Raw genomic sequence first — 18,281 nt, 5'->3', positions numbered from 1 at the left:
CTCTCTCTCTCTCTCTCTCTCTCTCCCTTTCTCCCTCTCTATCTCACTCCCCCTCCTTTTCACTCTCTCTAAAATCAATGGAAAAAATATACTTGAGCGAGTATTTAAAAAAACATACAAAAAGATTTGGATAGCAGTGGTATTCATAAGCAATACATTTTTAAATAAAATATAAATTAAAACTGATATAGCAGTTCTAAATTTTTTAACAATGAAGAATCAGACAGCATTTCTCCTCCTTATGTCTTACTCCCCCAACACATCCACTGATGTTACATTTGGAAGCAAAGACTAGCTTACTGGTCAAACAATTATATAAAACAGGAAAAGAACAAAGGAGGGAAAGAAGTCTGGATTTTCATCACCATTGCTGAGTTAAAACATGTAGGCACAGAGTACACAATAGTTAAAACATGTAGGCACAGAGTACACAAAGATATAGAGATTATACCTCAATCTCCTGGAATGAACTGTTGATCATTGCAATTAACATGTTTAGCAAAACAATAACCATTGTAACATTATAGACGCCATAAAGAACATAACCGATGTTTTCAATGAACTTGTGATTATAGTTGATGACTACTGATTTCACTTCAGAAAGTCCAAATATAGCCCAGAACAGTGTCTTAAAACTCTCCTCAACTCTGGGGGGAAAAAGATAGAGAAAGGAAATAATAAAGAATATAAATAACTGACAGTGGTTCCATAATAAAAGTGAGTTAATTTAATGTCTTTGCAAATTATTAGGTAGTCATGAAAAAAACTCTTTACTTCCCTAAACCTAAGTTTTTTCTATAAAATGGGAACAATAACTTTTATTTCCAGGATTGTTGCAAGAATGAGATAATATTGTGCATACGAAGCATACAGCACAATATCTGGCACATAATAAGTACTCAATAAATGTTATTAACATGACTTCATAACTACAAATGTTAACATTTAAATAATCCATAGCTTAGGCAATGAAAGTGTTAAATGTATTGCTTAATAATAACAGTTCAATTTGTTAGAGCCCTTTTAAGTTTCCTGCTCATGTATACTTCCACTTATATGCAATAAAGAGTAGATAACAATAGTATGTGTCTTAAGGAAAATATGACAATATAAACATATACTATTACAGATATACACTGTTATCAAAATCACTGACATGTCTTGGTAGGTATTTCAATACTTTAGGCATAATTACTGAGGAAAGCTAAGCCTGTTTGTTCATTTTATCTGATAAACCGCACTTCACAAAAATATGGGTAACAATAGGTTATGCTCCAGTTGATGCTTCTGATTGTGACACTGAGGACCTAATATTTGTGTAATCAATTCCAAACATATTTATTAAAAACAAACTAACATGTGTGTCTATGGTGAACATAAGCCAAAACTCTTGTCACTGTTGATAATTCAGATCTCAATATGATCTGACAAATTAAATTAGGAAAGCAGCTGTGCTCACAGTCAGCACCCCAGCAGTTAAGAGCACAGATGCTGAAGTCAGTGGACAAGGGGTTACATCTCAGCTTTCCCAAATGCTGGCAGCTGTGCAACAACATTCAGCAAGGTATTTAACTTTCTGAACCTTAGCTTCCTCTTTTTGTGAAATGGAGATAATAAAATCATAGTACAGTACCTGGCTCTAAAAATGTTAGCTATTATCACTTTATACTAGGAAGGTGCTTATATTTTTTAGTCCTTTCAACTCATTTACAAATCTCATTTTGCTGAAGAGGAAAATCAAAGCACTATTTATCCGATGAAAATATGCAAACACTGTTAAGCCAACATTCATTTAATCTGCAATCTTCACCATCAAAACATTTGAGAACATATACATCATGAAGGTCTCGTTTTGTTTTACACAAGATTTATTAAATCTATAACCATTTAAGCTCATATTTCTTTCATCTGTAATCACCATCATCAAAACATCTGAGATCACATACGTTGTAAAGGCTTCGTTTTGTTTTGCACCGATGTAGTAGGAGTAGAGGTTGAACATTCCAATCATGAAGGCCACAAACACCATGATGAAGATGACCATGAACTTGAAGATGTCTTTTACTGTTCTTCCAAGTGATATCTGCAGAGGTCCAAAGCTTTCATTTGCGGGTAAGATATAAGCTATTCTGGAGAAACTTAAAACTACAGCAATTGCATAAAGACCTTCAGATATAATTTGAGGATCAGAGGGGTCCCACTTTATCCTGGCTAGGAAAAAAGAAGACACGAGTTATGGTGAGTTTCTTTAAGCTGTTTACTTAAGTAACTTTTTCTGGTTAAGAATGTAATTACATTAGCAATCTAGTTCCCGATGGAATTCTCTGTTCTTAAAGGGCTTCTTTAAATGTCAGGTCTAATTGAGCTAGTGAATTTATTGAGAAAATGACCCTCCTAGTTGGTTTGCTGGCAATTTTCCATAAGAGAATAGCATAATGGTTAAGAGCTCAAACTACAAACTCAGTATATATAAAAATTCCAGTAGGTAGCCTAGAAAAGCTGGGACAAATTATTTAACTTCTCTTAGTTTTTATTTTCCCGTCCTTGAAAATGAGATAATACCACTTCTATCACTATCAATCTGTTGTGAGAATTCAATACAAAAACATACACATTCCATGTTTAGAAAGTAGTTGATATTAAATAAATGGTAGCATTTATTATTTAATCTTAAACGATAATAACACTATTATCTGTTTTGGGGCTTGTGGAATACTTGTAGTTATTTAAATTTACTAAAGTAATTTTATGGGTCACTCAAGTCTATTTTCATCATAAAAATGAGCAATTATGCATTTATTAATTTTGATGACCTGATATAATTATATATATTACTATGTTAGGTCATCAAAAAACCAATTAAGAAAGCATCATAAGAAAAATGCAAAAAAAATGTGTAATAAAAAGGAAAAACATGCCGAAACCGGTTTGGCTCAGTGGATAGAGCGTCGGCCTGCGGACTGAAAGGTCCCAGGTTCGATTCCGGTCAAGGGCATGTACCTGGGTTGCGGGCACATCCCCAGTAGGAGATGTGCAGGAGGCAGCTGATCGATGTTTCTCTCTCATCGATGTTTCTAATTCTCTATCTCTCTCCCTTCCTCTCTGTAAAAAATCAATAAAATATTTTAAAAAAACAAACAGGAAAAACATTATTATAAGTGTGTCTTTGTTTACTTGCTGAGAAGTGGATTAGTTTTCTTTTTGAGAACATATACACAGTGCTTTGAATATAAGTGCTACATATAAACAGATCGCTTTAACTTTATAAAATTCTGTATATTAAAAACTGTAGTTAAATGGTAAAAGAAATACTGCAAGTTAATAATAAAAAAATAAATCCTTATGTGATATAGCCAATAACTGGTAGAGATATCAATGAATATGTTAACTGATTTCTTATCAGAGGGTTTAAAACAAGTATACAGAGGAAGTCTATTTTTCCCACTCCCTGTTTCTACAAGAAGGGATTTTCCCTAGGCAAATAACTGAACCTATTTCCATCCTGAGTCACTTTCCCCTGGGGAGGTGGAATGACTTAGCAGACTCTTGACTTGGGATGGATAACTGAGCATACCTGGCTCAGCTCTGTCCTCCTTTTCTTGTGAATTCTCCTCTGGCCCTCCATGGAGGAAGCTCACATGGTCAGGCACATGCTGCCATACCCCTCTTAGGGGAGGACTGTCCTGACCATTATTGTTTGGAAATTTGAAGATATGTCTGCCTAATTCTGGGGGTTCAATATTGCTGAGCCCATGGATTGAGAACTCAAACTATGTCATCTACCCTGAACTTTTTCAGTATTAGAGGTGATGATCTGACCTCCATATTAACTTTTTGTTTTATTTCTCAACTAGTTCAAAGCCTGGGTGGGAAACAGTAGTTTCATTTATTTAGGGCCCTTTCAGAGATTCCCACAATCCCCTTGCTTTCAAATAATCTATATGTCTTAAATGGAAATGGTACTCAAATGTATACTGGGAGTTTTTTGTTTGTTTGTTTTTGCACTCCCATTGTTTATTATAGCATTGTTCACGACAGCCAAGATATGGAGACAGCCAAAGTGCCACCAATGGATGAATGGATAAAAGAAGATGTGATATACACACAATGAAATATTATTCAATCATGAGAAAGAAGAAAATCCTGTCATATGTGAAACATGGATGGACCTTGAGGACATCACGCTAAGTGAGACAGAGAAGGACAAAAACACTGTATGATGTCCCTTACATGTGGAATCTGAAAACAAAACAAAACCAAAACAAACAAACCGGACATGAAAAAACAAGGAGTCGTGTGTTTAATAGAGACGAGGAGAAAATAACTCTAAGACACAAGGCAAGCATTCTCAATGGAGTCTGATAGTTAGCCAACTGATCCAAGAGATCAGTGAGATCATTCCTGTGACTAAGAGATGTTTCCAACCAGAAGAAAAATAGAAGGAAGAGGCAAAACACATGCTTCTTCAGATATAGATACTCTGGAGAAGCTGGAAACTAACCAATAATTCAATGAGAACGGGTAATAACCAAACTACTAATGCCATGTACTTTTAGAAGAAAATTCTACATTTTCATTAACATATATTGACTGTTTACTGTAAACTCACCCAAATTGTAGTATTTCACATTGTCTCCCAATGTGACTTTTGTTAAGTCTTTCAAAGTATCATTTGCATCAATGATGCTCTGAGCTTTGGAAGCGTGCCAAAATGCCATGAATCTTGCAATGAATGATGCTGCAAAGATCGCTAACATACCAAAGTCAAGCATATTCCACAACTCAAACAAATATTCCTTGGGGCCTTGAGTCCAAATTTCTTTACATTCAGCCCATATCATGCCTGCATTGGAAAGGGGTTAAATTATCAATTCAATTTCATTCCAGCCTACGCTCTTCAATAAAACAAAATAAATTTGAAAGACCTCAACCTGATATTCAAAACCCTTCAGCATTTGGCCTCAAACCAACCATTCATCCATAATTCCCATGTCTCCCCAAATCGCACAGTCCAGCAATATCAGAGCCTTATCTGAAAGCAATTTGACAAAGTTCATCAGGATGCTTTAAAAAAACCCATTATTTGATCCATTTAACACTATACATAAAATAGTGTATTAAAAAGATGTTTACTGTAGTATTCTTTATAACCAAGACACACACACTCACAGCCATTTGATATGATACTAATATTTTCATTACCATGGGGTAGTGACCATGAGAATGTACCTCATAGACCTCACAGACCAAGAATTTAATTGGCCCTGGGCCTCGGTGTCTGCATTCTGAAATCTACTGCCATTTTTGTCCCACAACGATGCTTTCCAGGGGCTGCTCCCAGCCGGAGAGTGAGAGCACCCATTCTTGGGAGACACGGGGGACTACTCCGAGGGCTGATTTTGGTTCAAGGATTTCCTGACAGCCTTATTGAACTTCCCTTTGACTGCATGGAGATCTAGGATGCTTCTTCCCAACTTCCCTTCCCTCTCTCCCTCCCTGAACCAGGCTCACATCCCACTCTGACAGCCCTTGCCCCTTTCCTCAGCTTCCTCCCCATTTTCTCCCACATGAAATTTCCCTTCATAGAATTTCAATCTCCCTTAAAGAACTGTCATATATTTAATCCTGTCTTTGCACCTCCTTCTTGGAAGACCTGGAATAAGACGGTGGAAAATGTTTGTCATAAGCATTTAAACATGTTAAGGAAAAAAGTTAAATATGCTATCTATTCCATGACTTTATGTTTAAAGCAAGCACAATAAAAGACTAGAAGGAACTCGGGATATTATTCATAGCAGGGGTCTCTTGCTGGTGGGATTATTAATAATATTGCACACTCTCTCTAAAATTTAGTGTAGTACTTAGGAACATAGGTTTGGGGATCAAATCTCCATAGATTTGACCTTGTTCCTCCACTCATTAGCCCTGTAATCTTTGGCAAGTTACTTCAACTTTATAAAACTCAATCTGTAAAATGGGTATGAGAGTAGCTTGCACCTAATTCAGAGAATTGTTATGAGATAAACAACTCATGTGAACTTCATGTTATTGTGTCTGGCACTTGGGGAAAATAACAAGTAAAATTTATTGAGCACTTACTCTTTTTAAATTTCTATGATTGGTCTATATTCCCTTCCTTAATTTGAAGAATCTTGCTTTATTATAAAGGAGGGACTTTACGCCTCTTACCTTTAAGATACCCTACTCTCTGAAGTCCTGTTTCCTCCTAGAGCCCTGTGGAGGAATATAATCTTTGGATTCCAATAACTAGTCAAACCTGCCTCCATCAAGAAGGCTTTCATAGTCCCCTAGTTGAAATTAACCTCCTCTTCCACCCAGCAACCACCTGCCCCATATTCTCCTGTTTGTCATGAACCTCTAACCAAGAACCTGCCATGTGTGTGGTCTCTGCCTGCTAACAACTTACTATGCGCTTTTCTCTAAACTAGAATTCAGTGCATCACTAAGTATGTGCTTTGATGAGAAGATAACTTCATTACTTTATTTTGCATTTTTCCACATTAAGAGATGACTAGAATTAAATTCATACATATTTTAGTGGATCAAATTTAAAACAGAATATACTGCATGTATACACTTAACCACACACACACCTCCTCCCTCAACCCCAAAACTATGCACAGGGATGAGAAAAATCTGAAGGCAGCTTTCCTTTTGTGGTCCTTGGGTTCCTGCCAGCCTCCTTAATAGGAGACAAGGGAGAACTGAAGCATAGGGATCAATGGGACATTTAAACTCATGTGGTCTAGTTGTTTTCAAAGCTTCCTCTCCTTCCTCCCATTTTCCCATCTTCTCTCTCTCTCTCTCTTTTTCTCTTCTCTCTCTCTCTCTCTCTCTCTCTCTCTCTCTCTCTCAGAATTATTGGTAAAAATATATTACTAAAGTTTAAAAAACAAAAAAAACCACAGTGAAGTATTCCACCTGAAGAAAGATTCCCTGTCTTACGTGCCCTGCGAGGCCCCGAGAGCTGCCTAGCATAATTTGAAACCCACTTCTCCGTGGGGACCAAGCCTTGCTTGAACTTGTCTGGAGAGGACGTGCTTACTATTCTGAAGGCTGCTCATCCCACTGTTGAATGTGCAGGAAGTATCTCCTCTGTGTGGACCGGCTGGTGCTCATTCTGCCTCTAGGGCAGTAGAGAAAAAGCCTGCTCCCTTGCTTTACATTTCTTAAAATAAAATAAAACAAAACACTGTGTGCTCATTAAGTCTTCTCCACAAAGGCAGGTTTATTCATTGACCTGCTCCCAGACTTCAGTGCAAGGACTGCGTCTCATTCACCTCAGTATCCTCACTACCTAACAAAGGCACTTAATATGTTCATTCATAAATATCCCATTGAAATATCATTCGCATTTGCATTATATTAATGACAAGTCATATGTATGATTGATTGACACATACTGTGGCTGTTAACACTGCATTCCTTCTGTTTCACTTACCACCTGGGAGCTCCAAAGATAACATAATGCTGTAAGGTAGATGTATTATTATGCTACAGATTAGAAAGCAGAGGCAGAAAGACTGTGTGAGTTGATGTATATAAAGAGCTTTGAAACCTGGCTGGGTGGCTCAGTTGGTTAGAGCATCATCCTGATACACCAAGGTTGAGAGTTTGATTCCCAGTCAGGGCACAAACAAGAATCAACCAATGAATGCATCAATAAGTGGAACAACAAATTGATCTCTCTCAAAAAAAAAATCAATAAATAAAATAAACTATCCAAACAGTCTCTGGTATGTAATGTTTCAAAAATGCAAAAATAAGTGCCCATTAGATTGAGTTCCTATTAAATCTCAATGTAAAATCATGTGGTTGTTTTTAATCTTTATGTCACAGCTCTCCCAAAATATGAATAGTGGTTTTTCATCACTGATGGGGTTTGATTAATACTATCCTATTTATTTTCTTCCTGGGGGTCTTGGGGGGCCTGTGAGAAGACTATGACACTGATAATGAACCCAAACTAACTCTGCTTTAAAAACACAAAGAAAATCATGGTGTGGGGTGCATTGTGTCATGTTGCATATATTTGTATGACTGATGTGTGAAGGAATCAGTGTCATTCAGTCCAACTGCTAAGGCTGCAAAAATAAATGATGAAGGAAACTCAGCCTTTACCTATTACCCAGGATATGATGAGCAACTCCATCCATGAGAAGCAGGATGTTTTCATTCTGAACAGCTGTTTTGCATTATCTGTGCTGGTTTCATTAGGAAGGAGTTTGGTGCCTTCAAATCTGTCAGCTGCATTCATGACTAGCAGACCCAGAAAAATGGTGAAGGAGGCTGCGTGTGCTACGAACTTCATGAATGGTCCACGCATGATCTTCCCCATCTGCCATAACACACACCAAAAGAAAATCTTAGCTTCGTTTTGTACATTTTGCAAAACACACATGCATATACATAAGAATAACCACCTGTGTACTCCAGTGGTCCCCTTTCAGCAATTCTCAACCTGTGGGTCACGACCTCTTTGGCAGTCAAACAACCCTTTCACAGGGGTCGCCTAAGACCATCCTGCATATCAGATATTTACATGACGATTCATAACAGTAGCAACATTACAGTTATGAAGTAGCAACGAAAATAATGTTATGGTTGGGTCACAACATGAGGAACTGTATTTAAAGGGCCAGAAGGTTGAGAACCACTGCTTTAGGTGATGGTGTATATTTATAAAACTAATGATGGAATAATTCTTTATGCTGCTATAAAATTTTGGTCACATTCCTCATCTACATACTGGTATGTTGATGGTCTGGGTGGATAATTAAATAAGTGTTAAATTATTAAATAATATGTAAATTCTTAAAACATTATATAGCACTGATAAAATAATATTTTTAAATATAATAATGACAAAAGGCAGAGCATAGTATCATTATTATTCATAAAAAGCAAATTAATTTAGTGGGCATGAAGTGTTGAGGAAGCAGTATTAAAAATATCACGCGGAGTCTACTTTGCAATGTTGTCCTCACGTATATTTCACCGACGTGGGTACAATTGGGCCTCACGTGATGTTGCTATTTTGGTGAAGTTGTACATGGAGTAGAAGTCATGAGTACCAGGAAAAGAACCTCTGAGGAGAGGACGGCAGGGCAGTTCCCATAATGTGCTGGGACACTGTCCTGGAATGATGCTGGGGTAAAAGCCCCATGTTTTAGGTTCAAGTTCCAGTTTCATTCCTTCATTAGCTAAGTGGCAATAAGTGAATTTCCTAAATTATGTGAAAATCAAATTCTTCCTATGAGATATGGAGACAATAAAAGCTCTCGTGCCTCTGCAGTACAGGATTCATTTCCATCTGAGATGCACAAACTCTAGCTGGGGCAGAGGGTGGTATGTGGCCAGGATGTGTCTCAGGGGGCTCTATGCATCCCCTGACATGGGCAGCAAAACTCAGTATGTGTGTGCAGTTGTTTTCTTAGGAGAGAGCCCAGAGCTTTCAACAGCCTTTCAAATGAGTTTATTATTACAGAAAAATTCCCAAGATAATACCAACAACACAGCCAGTATTTATTATGTGCCAAGTACTGTTTTAAGTGCTTTACTCTGTTAACTCATATAATCATTACAATTCAAAGAGGTAGGCGATACCAAAATACCCATTTTACTGATTGAAAAACAACTGAAGAGGTGAGATCCAGAACTTTACTTAAAGGTCTCACAGCTCCTAAATGGTAGAGCTGGAATTTGAACTCAGGCATTCTTGTTTCAAAGTTAATTTGGTTTGCAAAGTAATTTCTTATTTTATCATTAAAATGTATATATAAGTACGTGTAAATTCTTAGAGAAAACAAAAAAGGTTCTTTTTAAGTCAATAATATGTATGGTGCCAAGTGGTACTAGACTTATTAGAGGGATCACTTTGTAAGTTATATAAATGTCTAACCACTATGCTATACACCTAAAACTAATATAATATGTAGTTGGGGGGGGGGGGAAGTTGAAAAATTTTAAAAAGACTTTAAATAGCTAAATGCTGTATGGAAGAAATGAAATCAATGTACTCTGTTTCTGCAAGTTTTTTTTTAAATGTATAGTTTTCAAAATCTTAAAAGTTAAGGCTAGAATAAATCATATAGTTCAGTTCCTTGTCTCTTGAATTTAGGCCAGACCAGACATCAGGGTATTTGCATGAGAGTGTGTGCATATGTGTGTGTGTGTATGTCTGTGTCTATATCTTTCTATAGTTTTAAACCAATGGATCCGTCTAGCTAGATATATTGTAGAGCCAATCCAAAGTCACTTTGTGAAAATCTGCTATGAAAATCATCTCTGAAAACCATACTTCCATAAAAATGCTCATTATTTGACTCAGAGTATTTTTTTATTTTTTTTAAATAGAACTCTCAAATAATCAAATTAGGGCAGGTTAAAACACATGAGAAACAAAGTGGATTTCATTTTCTGTTGTGTTGTCCTTAGCTATGTTTTTAAAAATTATAGACTGTTAACAAATGAACATAAATGTGTTTTTAATTTCTTTTTTCATGGTGTACCATGTGCTTCATTTTAATTCTACAATGTTTTACATGTGATTTATTTTAGTCACGTATTATAGCAAATAAAAATGTAGCACAAGATTTAATAAGTTCCTCTTGGAAAAAAGCTATTATAAATCTTAAACCAATTTTTAAAATTTTTCAATTTATTTCTCTGCTGTGGAAAACTGGGATGGGGCACTGACTGTTAGTAGTAAAATCCATGGCATATGTATTTATATTCTGCCTTGTTCCAGAAAGAATCAGAGGTAGCCTTCAAAATAGAAAGTTATCCCAAACACAAGAGAGCACAAATTAAAATAGGAGAAGGAGAAAGCAAAGTAGAAGGAGAAGGAGAAGAGAAAAGGCTGGAGTGTAGAACAGAGTTGAGAATAAAGCTATGTTAGAGTGGGCCACCGTCTGAATGAACTCTGGAACCTGAGTTTTGCTGTCCTGGACACACCCAGTCAATGTTCACTTATTCGGGGCAGGGTGTCTGGTCTGTGCCTCACCCCGGACCTGGCTGGCCTACCTTCTTCATTGAGTTACTGGCCTTTATGTAACATTACACCTTTATTTTATTCAGAAGGGAGAGAGGAGACTCAAACCAGGTGTTTTTGCTGCTTATTAAACGTTCTAGTTCAAAGAAAACAAATAAAAAAACTAAAAATTGGTTGGCAGGAAACTAAAATGGTGCGTTTGGATATTCATATCCTCCATTTCCTATTACAAATTGTAGCCGGCAGTTAGATAGGCAAGAGCAGGGCAGGAAGGATGGGCCAGGTGCAGAGGGTCACCAGGCCGAGCGCTCCAGGGGCCTAGCCACAGGGCAAAACTACAAGCCCTGCAGGACCACTGCCTTAAGCACTGACTCCTGGAGATGACCTCTAGGCCTCAGCTGTATTTCAGCTCCAGGGCAGAGAAGCAGCAAAAGCAGGGGGAGTGACACCGAAGACACCAAGACACCGGGACCAGCGGCACTGACTAATGAATCAGGGGAGACCATGCCCTGAGGAGACACACCAGGAGAGCTGATGAGTGCTCCATTGAGCTCTTCCCCCGGGACCTCAGATGAAAGCCCTCAGGACAGAGGACCCAGGCAGGCTCTCTCTATGCAGCATGCCTCTGCCTTTCCCCACCCTCTTCTTTCCCCAGGGTTCCTCTCTCTCTCTCTCTCTCTCTCTCTCTCTCTCTCTCTCTCTCTTTCTCTCTCTCTCTCTCTCTCTCTCTCTCTCTCTCTCTCTCTCTCTCTCTCTCTTTCTCTCTCTCTCCTTGTTCTAACTTGTTTTCTGAGCCCATTTCTTTCTAAATAAACCTTTTTGTTACAATTTGTCTTGAAGGTTGCTGGTTAACATCTGGTGCTGTTTTCCCATCGCCAACAAAATCACTGAGAGTTGTGTTTTTCTTTAAACTAAGGCAGATTTTGGTACCATTTCATGGACTTTAGGAGTTTACGTGATTTTTCCATTTTAGTAAAAATTTTTCATTTGTATCTCCTGAGATGTAAACAAATTTCTGGGGGGGGGGGGGAAACATGTAAAGTGAGGGACTCATCAATGCATGAGGTAAACAACTGATGGACCTGGAAATTATTGAGTGGAAGCACTGACACAAAACCTGCTTTTAAATATTATAGATCATACTCTTTTCAAGTATTTATTGATAACCAAACACCTAACTACCGAATACCAATAGGAATAGAAAAGGTTGACACCAACTTAAACTAAAATAATTTTAAACCACAGCATGACCTATTTTTATGGTAATGAGCATAAAGCCATTGATATTTAGATTATAGTGGAAAAACAGAATAACTAAGGACCAAAAAAAAAAAAAGTTTCTGGAAGGAGAAGAGAGCCAATCTAAAAAAAGAAAAACAACTTCAAACAGAAATGGGACTCTGTCAAGGTGCACAGGCCTACAGTACGCTCTGGCTAAACTTGCCTGGATGTATTGGAAAATAGTACTTTAAATAAAAGCATCATGTAGCTTAAGCAATCTTCCCCCATAAAAAATTAATTCTGCAACCTGCAAATAATGTTTATGCTCATTGCTAAATGGAAAAATTGTAAAATGGATTTTACCATCATGCTTCAAAGGCTAAAGAACAGTCAGTAAAAGAGGTTTTAATATGAGATGAAAATACCTTGACAGTGTCCTTTTAATTTGATTATTTGCCTCAGTGTTCATAAACGAGGATGGAAAACAGATGCCAGACAGAAACATGGCCAGGGAAGAAGAAATAGTGAAGGAAATAAGGTTAATTAGGATTCAATCAAAAGGTAGGTAATGTGTCACTCTAAGGACTGCCAAAGATATTCGCTGTCAAAACACCAAATTCTCTGGAACACATTACGCTTTTGAACTCACTGGATAGGGGGAAGGACAATTATTCAGCTTAGAAAAGTTATTATAATTCAACTGATCTCAGAATATATAATTCAGAAACTCCTCCCCTTTAAATTCATCTTCAATCTCTGAAGACTCAGGAAATGTGACTAGAAGCAGAACAGAGACTGTATACATTGATATGACCTTTGTTCTGCTAAGGACGATTTAGATGTTTTTTCGAAGTGCAATCTGTATTCCTATGAAAGAGGGAAGACAAAATATTATAACTTTCCAGAAGAAATTCTGCTATAAATTCCTAATGCTAGTAAATCTCATTCTTTTCAACCTTCATATTTCAGAGATAAATTTGAGGCCTTATGTATTGTAATGGCGATAGATTTTACACTCATAAAATCTATCAGCAGTTCCTATTGTCATCACCAGAAGTAATTATGAAGTTCACATCGTATTTAAAAAGGAAAAGGCTTCGCATCAGGTTTCTACCAAAAGCTGCTGAGAAAAGTCCCTTTTAGGCGAAAGCACCATACATGCGACTAAGTAATAAAGCAATATGTTGGTAGTGGTGGTATTGGTGTGCACCCCCGCATTTACAAATGTTTGAAAGTGAGTCATGCCGCTGTTTCAGACCAGCATGTGATTCAGCTGACATTTCTGCAGAGCACATAAATAGATGGCCCCGCAGACATGTTGCCATGTAGCTGTAGAATTATTTCAGTCTGTCGGAGTTGTAACTTAAACAGTTCCAGAAATGCGGCCTCCAAAGTATGAAAAATATGATAGCTGGCAACACAGGACAGACAAATGTCTGTGCCTGTTAACAGAATTCAAACATCTGAATATTTTTCAAGCTTGTTCTGTCACCAATGAAAGGCCAGGTCCATCTGAACATATTTTCAGCAAAGCCTGGTTAGATAGATTTGGCTTAAAAAAAAAAAAGTTTATCCAGGCTGTCCCTAAAATAAATATTCTTCACTGCATCTACATTATATTAGTGTGTTTTTTAAATATGATAGTCCTTTATTTAAATGAAGATTTATCGGGTCATATTAGCTAAAATAAATACAGAAAAAAAATTCATGTCAAATTTGCCAGAGGAAAAATAAAGAGAGGAAACATGTTTATCTTTTATAATGTTATGTGAAATACCTGCTCAATGCATGCTATGTAGCCGCATTTAAAACTATAAAAAGATATGCATAGACAGGACGATATACTGCCATAGTAACTGAGGCTTTCTTTGGCACATTGACAGTGAAGCTATTACAGGTGAATGTTCCCTTCTTTGAATTTCTTTTTCTATTTCCTAGCTAATATATGTTACTTTTGCAACATTAGAAAACAATAAGATTACTTAAGCCCAACTATGACCTTCCTAAAATGCTCATTTGGGAAGGGAATTTTCCATGCATAACCAACCGCCTCTGAGATGTTCAACTAGACATGCTCCTAGGAAATGACGAGGTCCGGGTTTCACAGACATACCTTGCTGCACGGAGCAAACCAATAAATGAGAGCCAGGAAGGGCAGTCCCACGGCAACAGCAAGGACCACGAGGAACTTGACGGCCATCGTCTGCTGCCTCAAGCCAGACAGGTTCTCATACCATATGGAGAGGAGCTGCTGCTGACAATTTGGATGGGCTACAAACTAGCAGGAAAGTGACAAAACATTTAACAGCTTGATTTAAGTTCAGCATAAACTATTTTCTTTTGTTCTAATGTCTTGTTCTGTTCTTTCCCATGAAAAATATTGTTAGAATTAAGGAACAAACATAAAGCATCTAGTTGACAGCAAGCAAGATGGCAGGATGTTCTAATATGTATTAGACAAATTAGGAGATTCCAATTTATCAAACATTCCCTTCATAACAAATGGGATTTCTTTCAAAGCATAAAAATTTTTTGAAATTTAATATTGTGAAAAGATCCATCAATGTTTTGCACAAGGATGTTTATAATTATACTAGAGGACCGGTACACGGATTTGTGCACCGGTGGGGTCCCTCGGCCTGACCTGCAGACATCAGGCTGAAACCAGCTCTCTGACATCCCCCAAAAGGACCCAGATTATGAGAGGGTGGTTCTCGGGTGACACACGCTGGAATCAGGCTCCCTCCTCTCTGGTTCCAGGTGCGTCACTCAAGAACCACAGCTGCCAAGTCACCACAGCTCAGCAGCTCCTGCATTGCACATTTGCCCCGTCATGGTCAGTGCATTTCATAGCTATCAGTCAGAGTGTCTGCCCCCTGGTGGTCATTACACATCATAGCTACCAGTCAACTAGTCAGATAGTCGCTTAGGCTTTTATATATATACTAGAGGCCCGGTGCACAAAAATTTGTGCACTCGGGAGGGAAGGGGGGTCTCTCAGCCCAGCCTGTGCCCTCTCGCAGTCTGGGACTTCTCAGGGGATGACCACCTGCTGGCTTAGGCCCACTCCCCGGGGGATTGGGCCTAAGATGGTAATCAGACATCCCTCTGGCAGCCTAGGAGCCCTCAGGGGATGTCCACTTGCCAGCGGGGAGCAGGCCTAAACTGTAGTCGGACATCCTTAGCGCTGCTGAGGAGGCAGGAGAGGCTCCCACCACCACCGCTGTACTGGCAGCCATCAGCCTGGCTTGTGGCTGAGCAGAGCTCCTCCCATGTGAGAGCACTCTGACCACCAGAGGGCAGCTCCTGCGTTGAGAGTCTGCCCCCTGATGGTCAGTGTGTGTCATAGTGACCAGTCATTCCCAGTCTTTCTGCTGTTAGGGTCAGTTTTCATATTACCCTTTTACTATAAAGGATAGAGGCCTGGTGCATGGGTGGGGGCCAGCTGGTTTGCCCTGGAGGGTGTCCCAGATCAGGGTGGGGGTCCCGCTTGGGTGCCTGGCCAGCCTGGATGAGGGGATGATGGCTGTTTGCAGCTGGTCACACCCCCTTCAGGGTGGGCATCCCCACTGGGGTGCCTGGCCAGCCTGGATGAGGGGATGATGGCTGTTTGCAGCTGGTCACACCCCCTCAGGGTGGGCATCCCCACTGGGGTTCCTGGCCAGTCTGGGTGAGGGGCTGAGGGCCGTTTTCAGGCTGGCGGGTGACTGAAGCTCCCAACCTCTCCTTTTTTTCTTTTTCTTTTTTTAATTCTGGGATTTATTTACCTTCTATGGCTGTCACTGGAGCTGAGAGCCAGCTTTAGCTCTGAGGCTTGGCTCCAGCTCTGAGACCTCGGCTGCTGAAAGCACTTATCTGGGTTTGTTTGGGTTCTATAATTGTAACACTGTTGCGGCCCTGCTCGCTTCAGCTCTGATGGCTGAAAGCAGGTTTCTGGAGCTTGTTTAGCTTCTATAATTGCAACATTGTTTCTTAGAGTGCAAGCTCACAGGCCAGCAGCGGCAGGCAGGGAACCTTGGCTTCCTCCATCACTGGAGCAAGCAAGCTTCCTGTTCGCTTCAGCTGCCTGGCTCCCGGCTGCCATCTTGGTTGGCAGTTAATTTGCATATCTCGCTGATTAGCCAATGGGAAGGGTAGTGAAGTTACGGTTAATTACTATGTTTCTCTATTATTAGATAGGATAGATGGTTTTTTCAACTAGAAGGAACAATGGAAAGACCGTGCTAGTCCAGATGTTTAAATACTTTTTTTAAAAAAAGTACACCTTCTTTCATATAATGGCCTAAAACAGTAAACTTATTTTATACTAAATTCTCACTTACATAAACAGGTCAGTTTATGGACTGCCTATTCTATTTCCGTGTCATAAACTCTTTCAATTAAAAAAGCTTATTTTTTAGATTTTTTAATTCTCACATTAAATTTAGTAAATTAAATTTATTGGGGTGGCATTAGTTAATAACATTGTATAAGTTTCAGATGTAAATTCTCTAATACATCATGTGTATACTGTATTTGACCTCCTTTATCCTCTTCATCCACTCCCCACCCCTTCCTTCTGGTAGTCACCATACTGTTATCTGTGTCTATGAATTTACTTCACATATTTATTTTTAAAAACGATCTCTACATAGGACAGAGGGCAACATTATTAATATACAAAAAGCAACAACCTTAAATAAAAAAATCGGTAAAGAAAATTAAAATGTTAGATAAAGGACAGGTTATTTAGAGGAACTGTGATTGATTCCTAAGGATGGTTAGCCTGAAAGATAAAACAAGATATGATGTTTATCTTCTCAGAATGGTAACGTTTAATAATAACCAATATGAGAGGAAGAAATAAGCCCTGTCATATGCTGTTGGCCCGTGTCAACAGTGCATATTTTCTGAAGGGAAACTTAACAAATGTTTTGCGATTAAAAAATAAAAACTTGCCATAATTACACACCTGGGAATTTTGTTCATGAATAAGACTCATGCATGTAAGCAAGCTACATAAACAAGTATGTTTTCTGTGGCATCCTGTAAGAACAATAAGCAGCCTAAAGAAAATAATAAACACCCTTAAATAATAAACTGATTACATGAACAGAATGATATAACAATGCAACCTTTGAAATGGTAAAGTGGATGTTTATTTACTGATACGTGGAGATGTCTAAGATGTAGATTTGTGGAGAGAAATTAAATGTTGATTCACTACTTTCTATATGAATTGGGAAGCTAGAAAGGGGATACATCTATGCTATGTGAAAACTTACCATAAGCATGTATTAAACTTATTATGCAACTTAGCTTTAAAAACTTTTTTTAAAAGATATGACACATAACCTAAGGAAGTAGTCAAGAATTTTTGGGGGAGGGGTAAACCACATAAAAACGGGGAGTGAACATATTCCACATATAAAGATACAGTTGGAGGAGATTCAAATGTACTCAAGAAGGAAGGGGAATATAACAACAAACGGGAACTGGAGTTGGGTTAAATAATGATGCCTTGTGATCTGGGCACACAAAAGTCATGGCTATGTCATTAGTGAAGTACAGGAAAGTGGAATCACCCATAAGGAAGCCTAGATTTTTAAAGACTGTCGTTCAGGGTAGGTTAGGTATCTCATAAACAGGCTCTCAGGATTCATTAGAGAATCTGCCAAAACCCAGCTCAATTGAACGATGCCAACCAGCCCTTCGTCCTTGTTTAGCACCAATACAAGCGGAAATAATGTAAATAGGCTTCATGCCTGACCTTACTTTTTTTACTTCGTATTTAATGGCAAGTTTTAAACGGCTGAGATTTGGACGACTGTGGTCTCTGCCACTGTGGTGTATTTCAACATCCCCGTTCAGAATGGCCTCTACTTCTTCGGTGTTTCTGCACAGATCAAGGAGTCCAACAACAAAATCTTTGCACTGCATCGACAGTTTTTTGTAGTCATTCTAGGAAAGACAAAACAAACAACAGCAGAAAACAATAATGTAGAAGTAGCACCTTTTGCTATGATATTCAGTGGAATCTATCTGTCACTTGGTTTGTGGAGAAAAC

At 38.5% G+C, this 18,281-nt stretch overlaps 1 protein-coding gene across 1 annotated transcript in view; it reads right to left on the bottom strand.

The window, feature by feature from the left end:
- The window catches only part of TRPC6 (transient receptor potential cation channel subfamily C member 6), a 112,442-nt gene that overhangs the window by 21,435 nt on the left and 72,726 nt on the right, over nt 1-18,281 (bottom strand). Inside the window, exons 3-8 of the mRNA XM_059708056.1 lie at nt 17,990-18,175; nt 14,349-14,513; nt 8,143-8,359; nt 4,610-4,843; nt 1,947-2,211; nt 452-647 (exon numbers count right to left, since the gene is read on the bottom strand). Coding sequence (XP_059564039.1) covers nt 452-647; nt 1,947-2,211; nt 4,610-4,843; nt 8,143-8,359; nt 14,349-14,513; nt 17,990-18,175 — 1,263 coding nt within the window. The remainder of the gene's footprint in view (nt 1-451; nt 648-1,946; nt 2,212-4,609; nt 4,844-8,142; nt 8,360-14,348; nt 14,514-17,989; nt 18,176-18,281) is intronic.

This window comes from Myotis daubentonii, chromosome 9 (genome assembly GCF_963259705.1).
Source record: "Myotis daubentonii chromosome 9, mMyoDau2.1, whole genome shotgun sequence".
NCBI lineage: Eukaryota > Metazoa > Chordata > Mammalia > Chiroptera > Vespertilionidae > Myotis > Myotis daubentonii.
The sequence above is the reverse complement of the archived record's forward strand: the minus strand, read 5'-3'. Positions and strand labels throughout refer to the sequence as shown.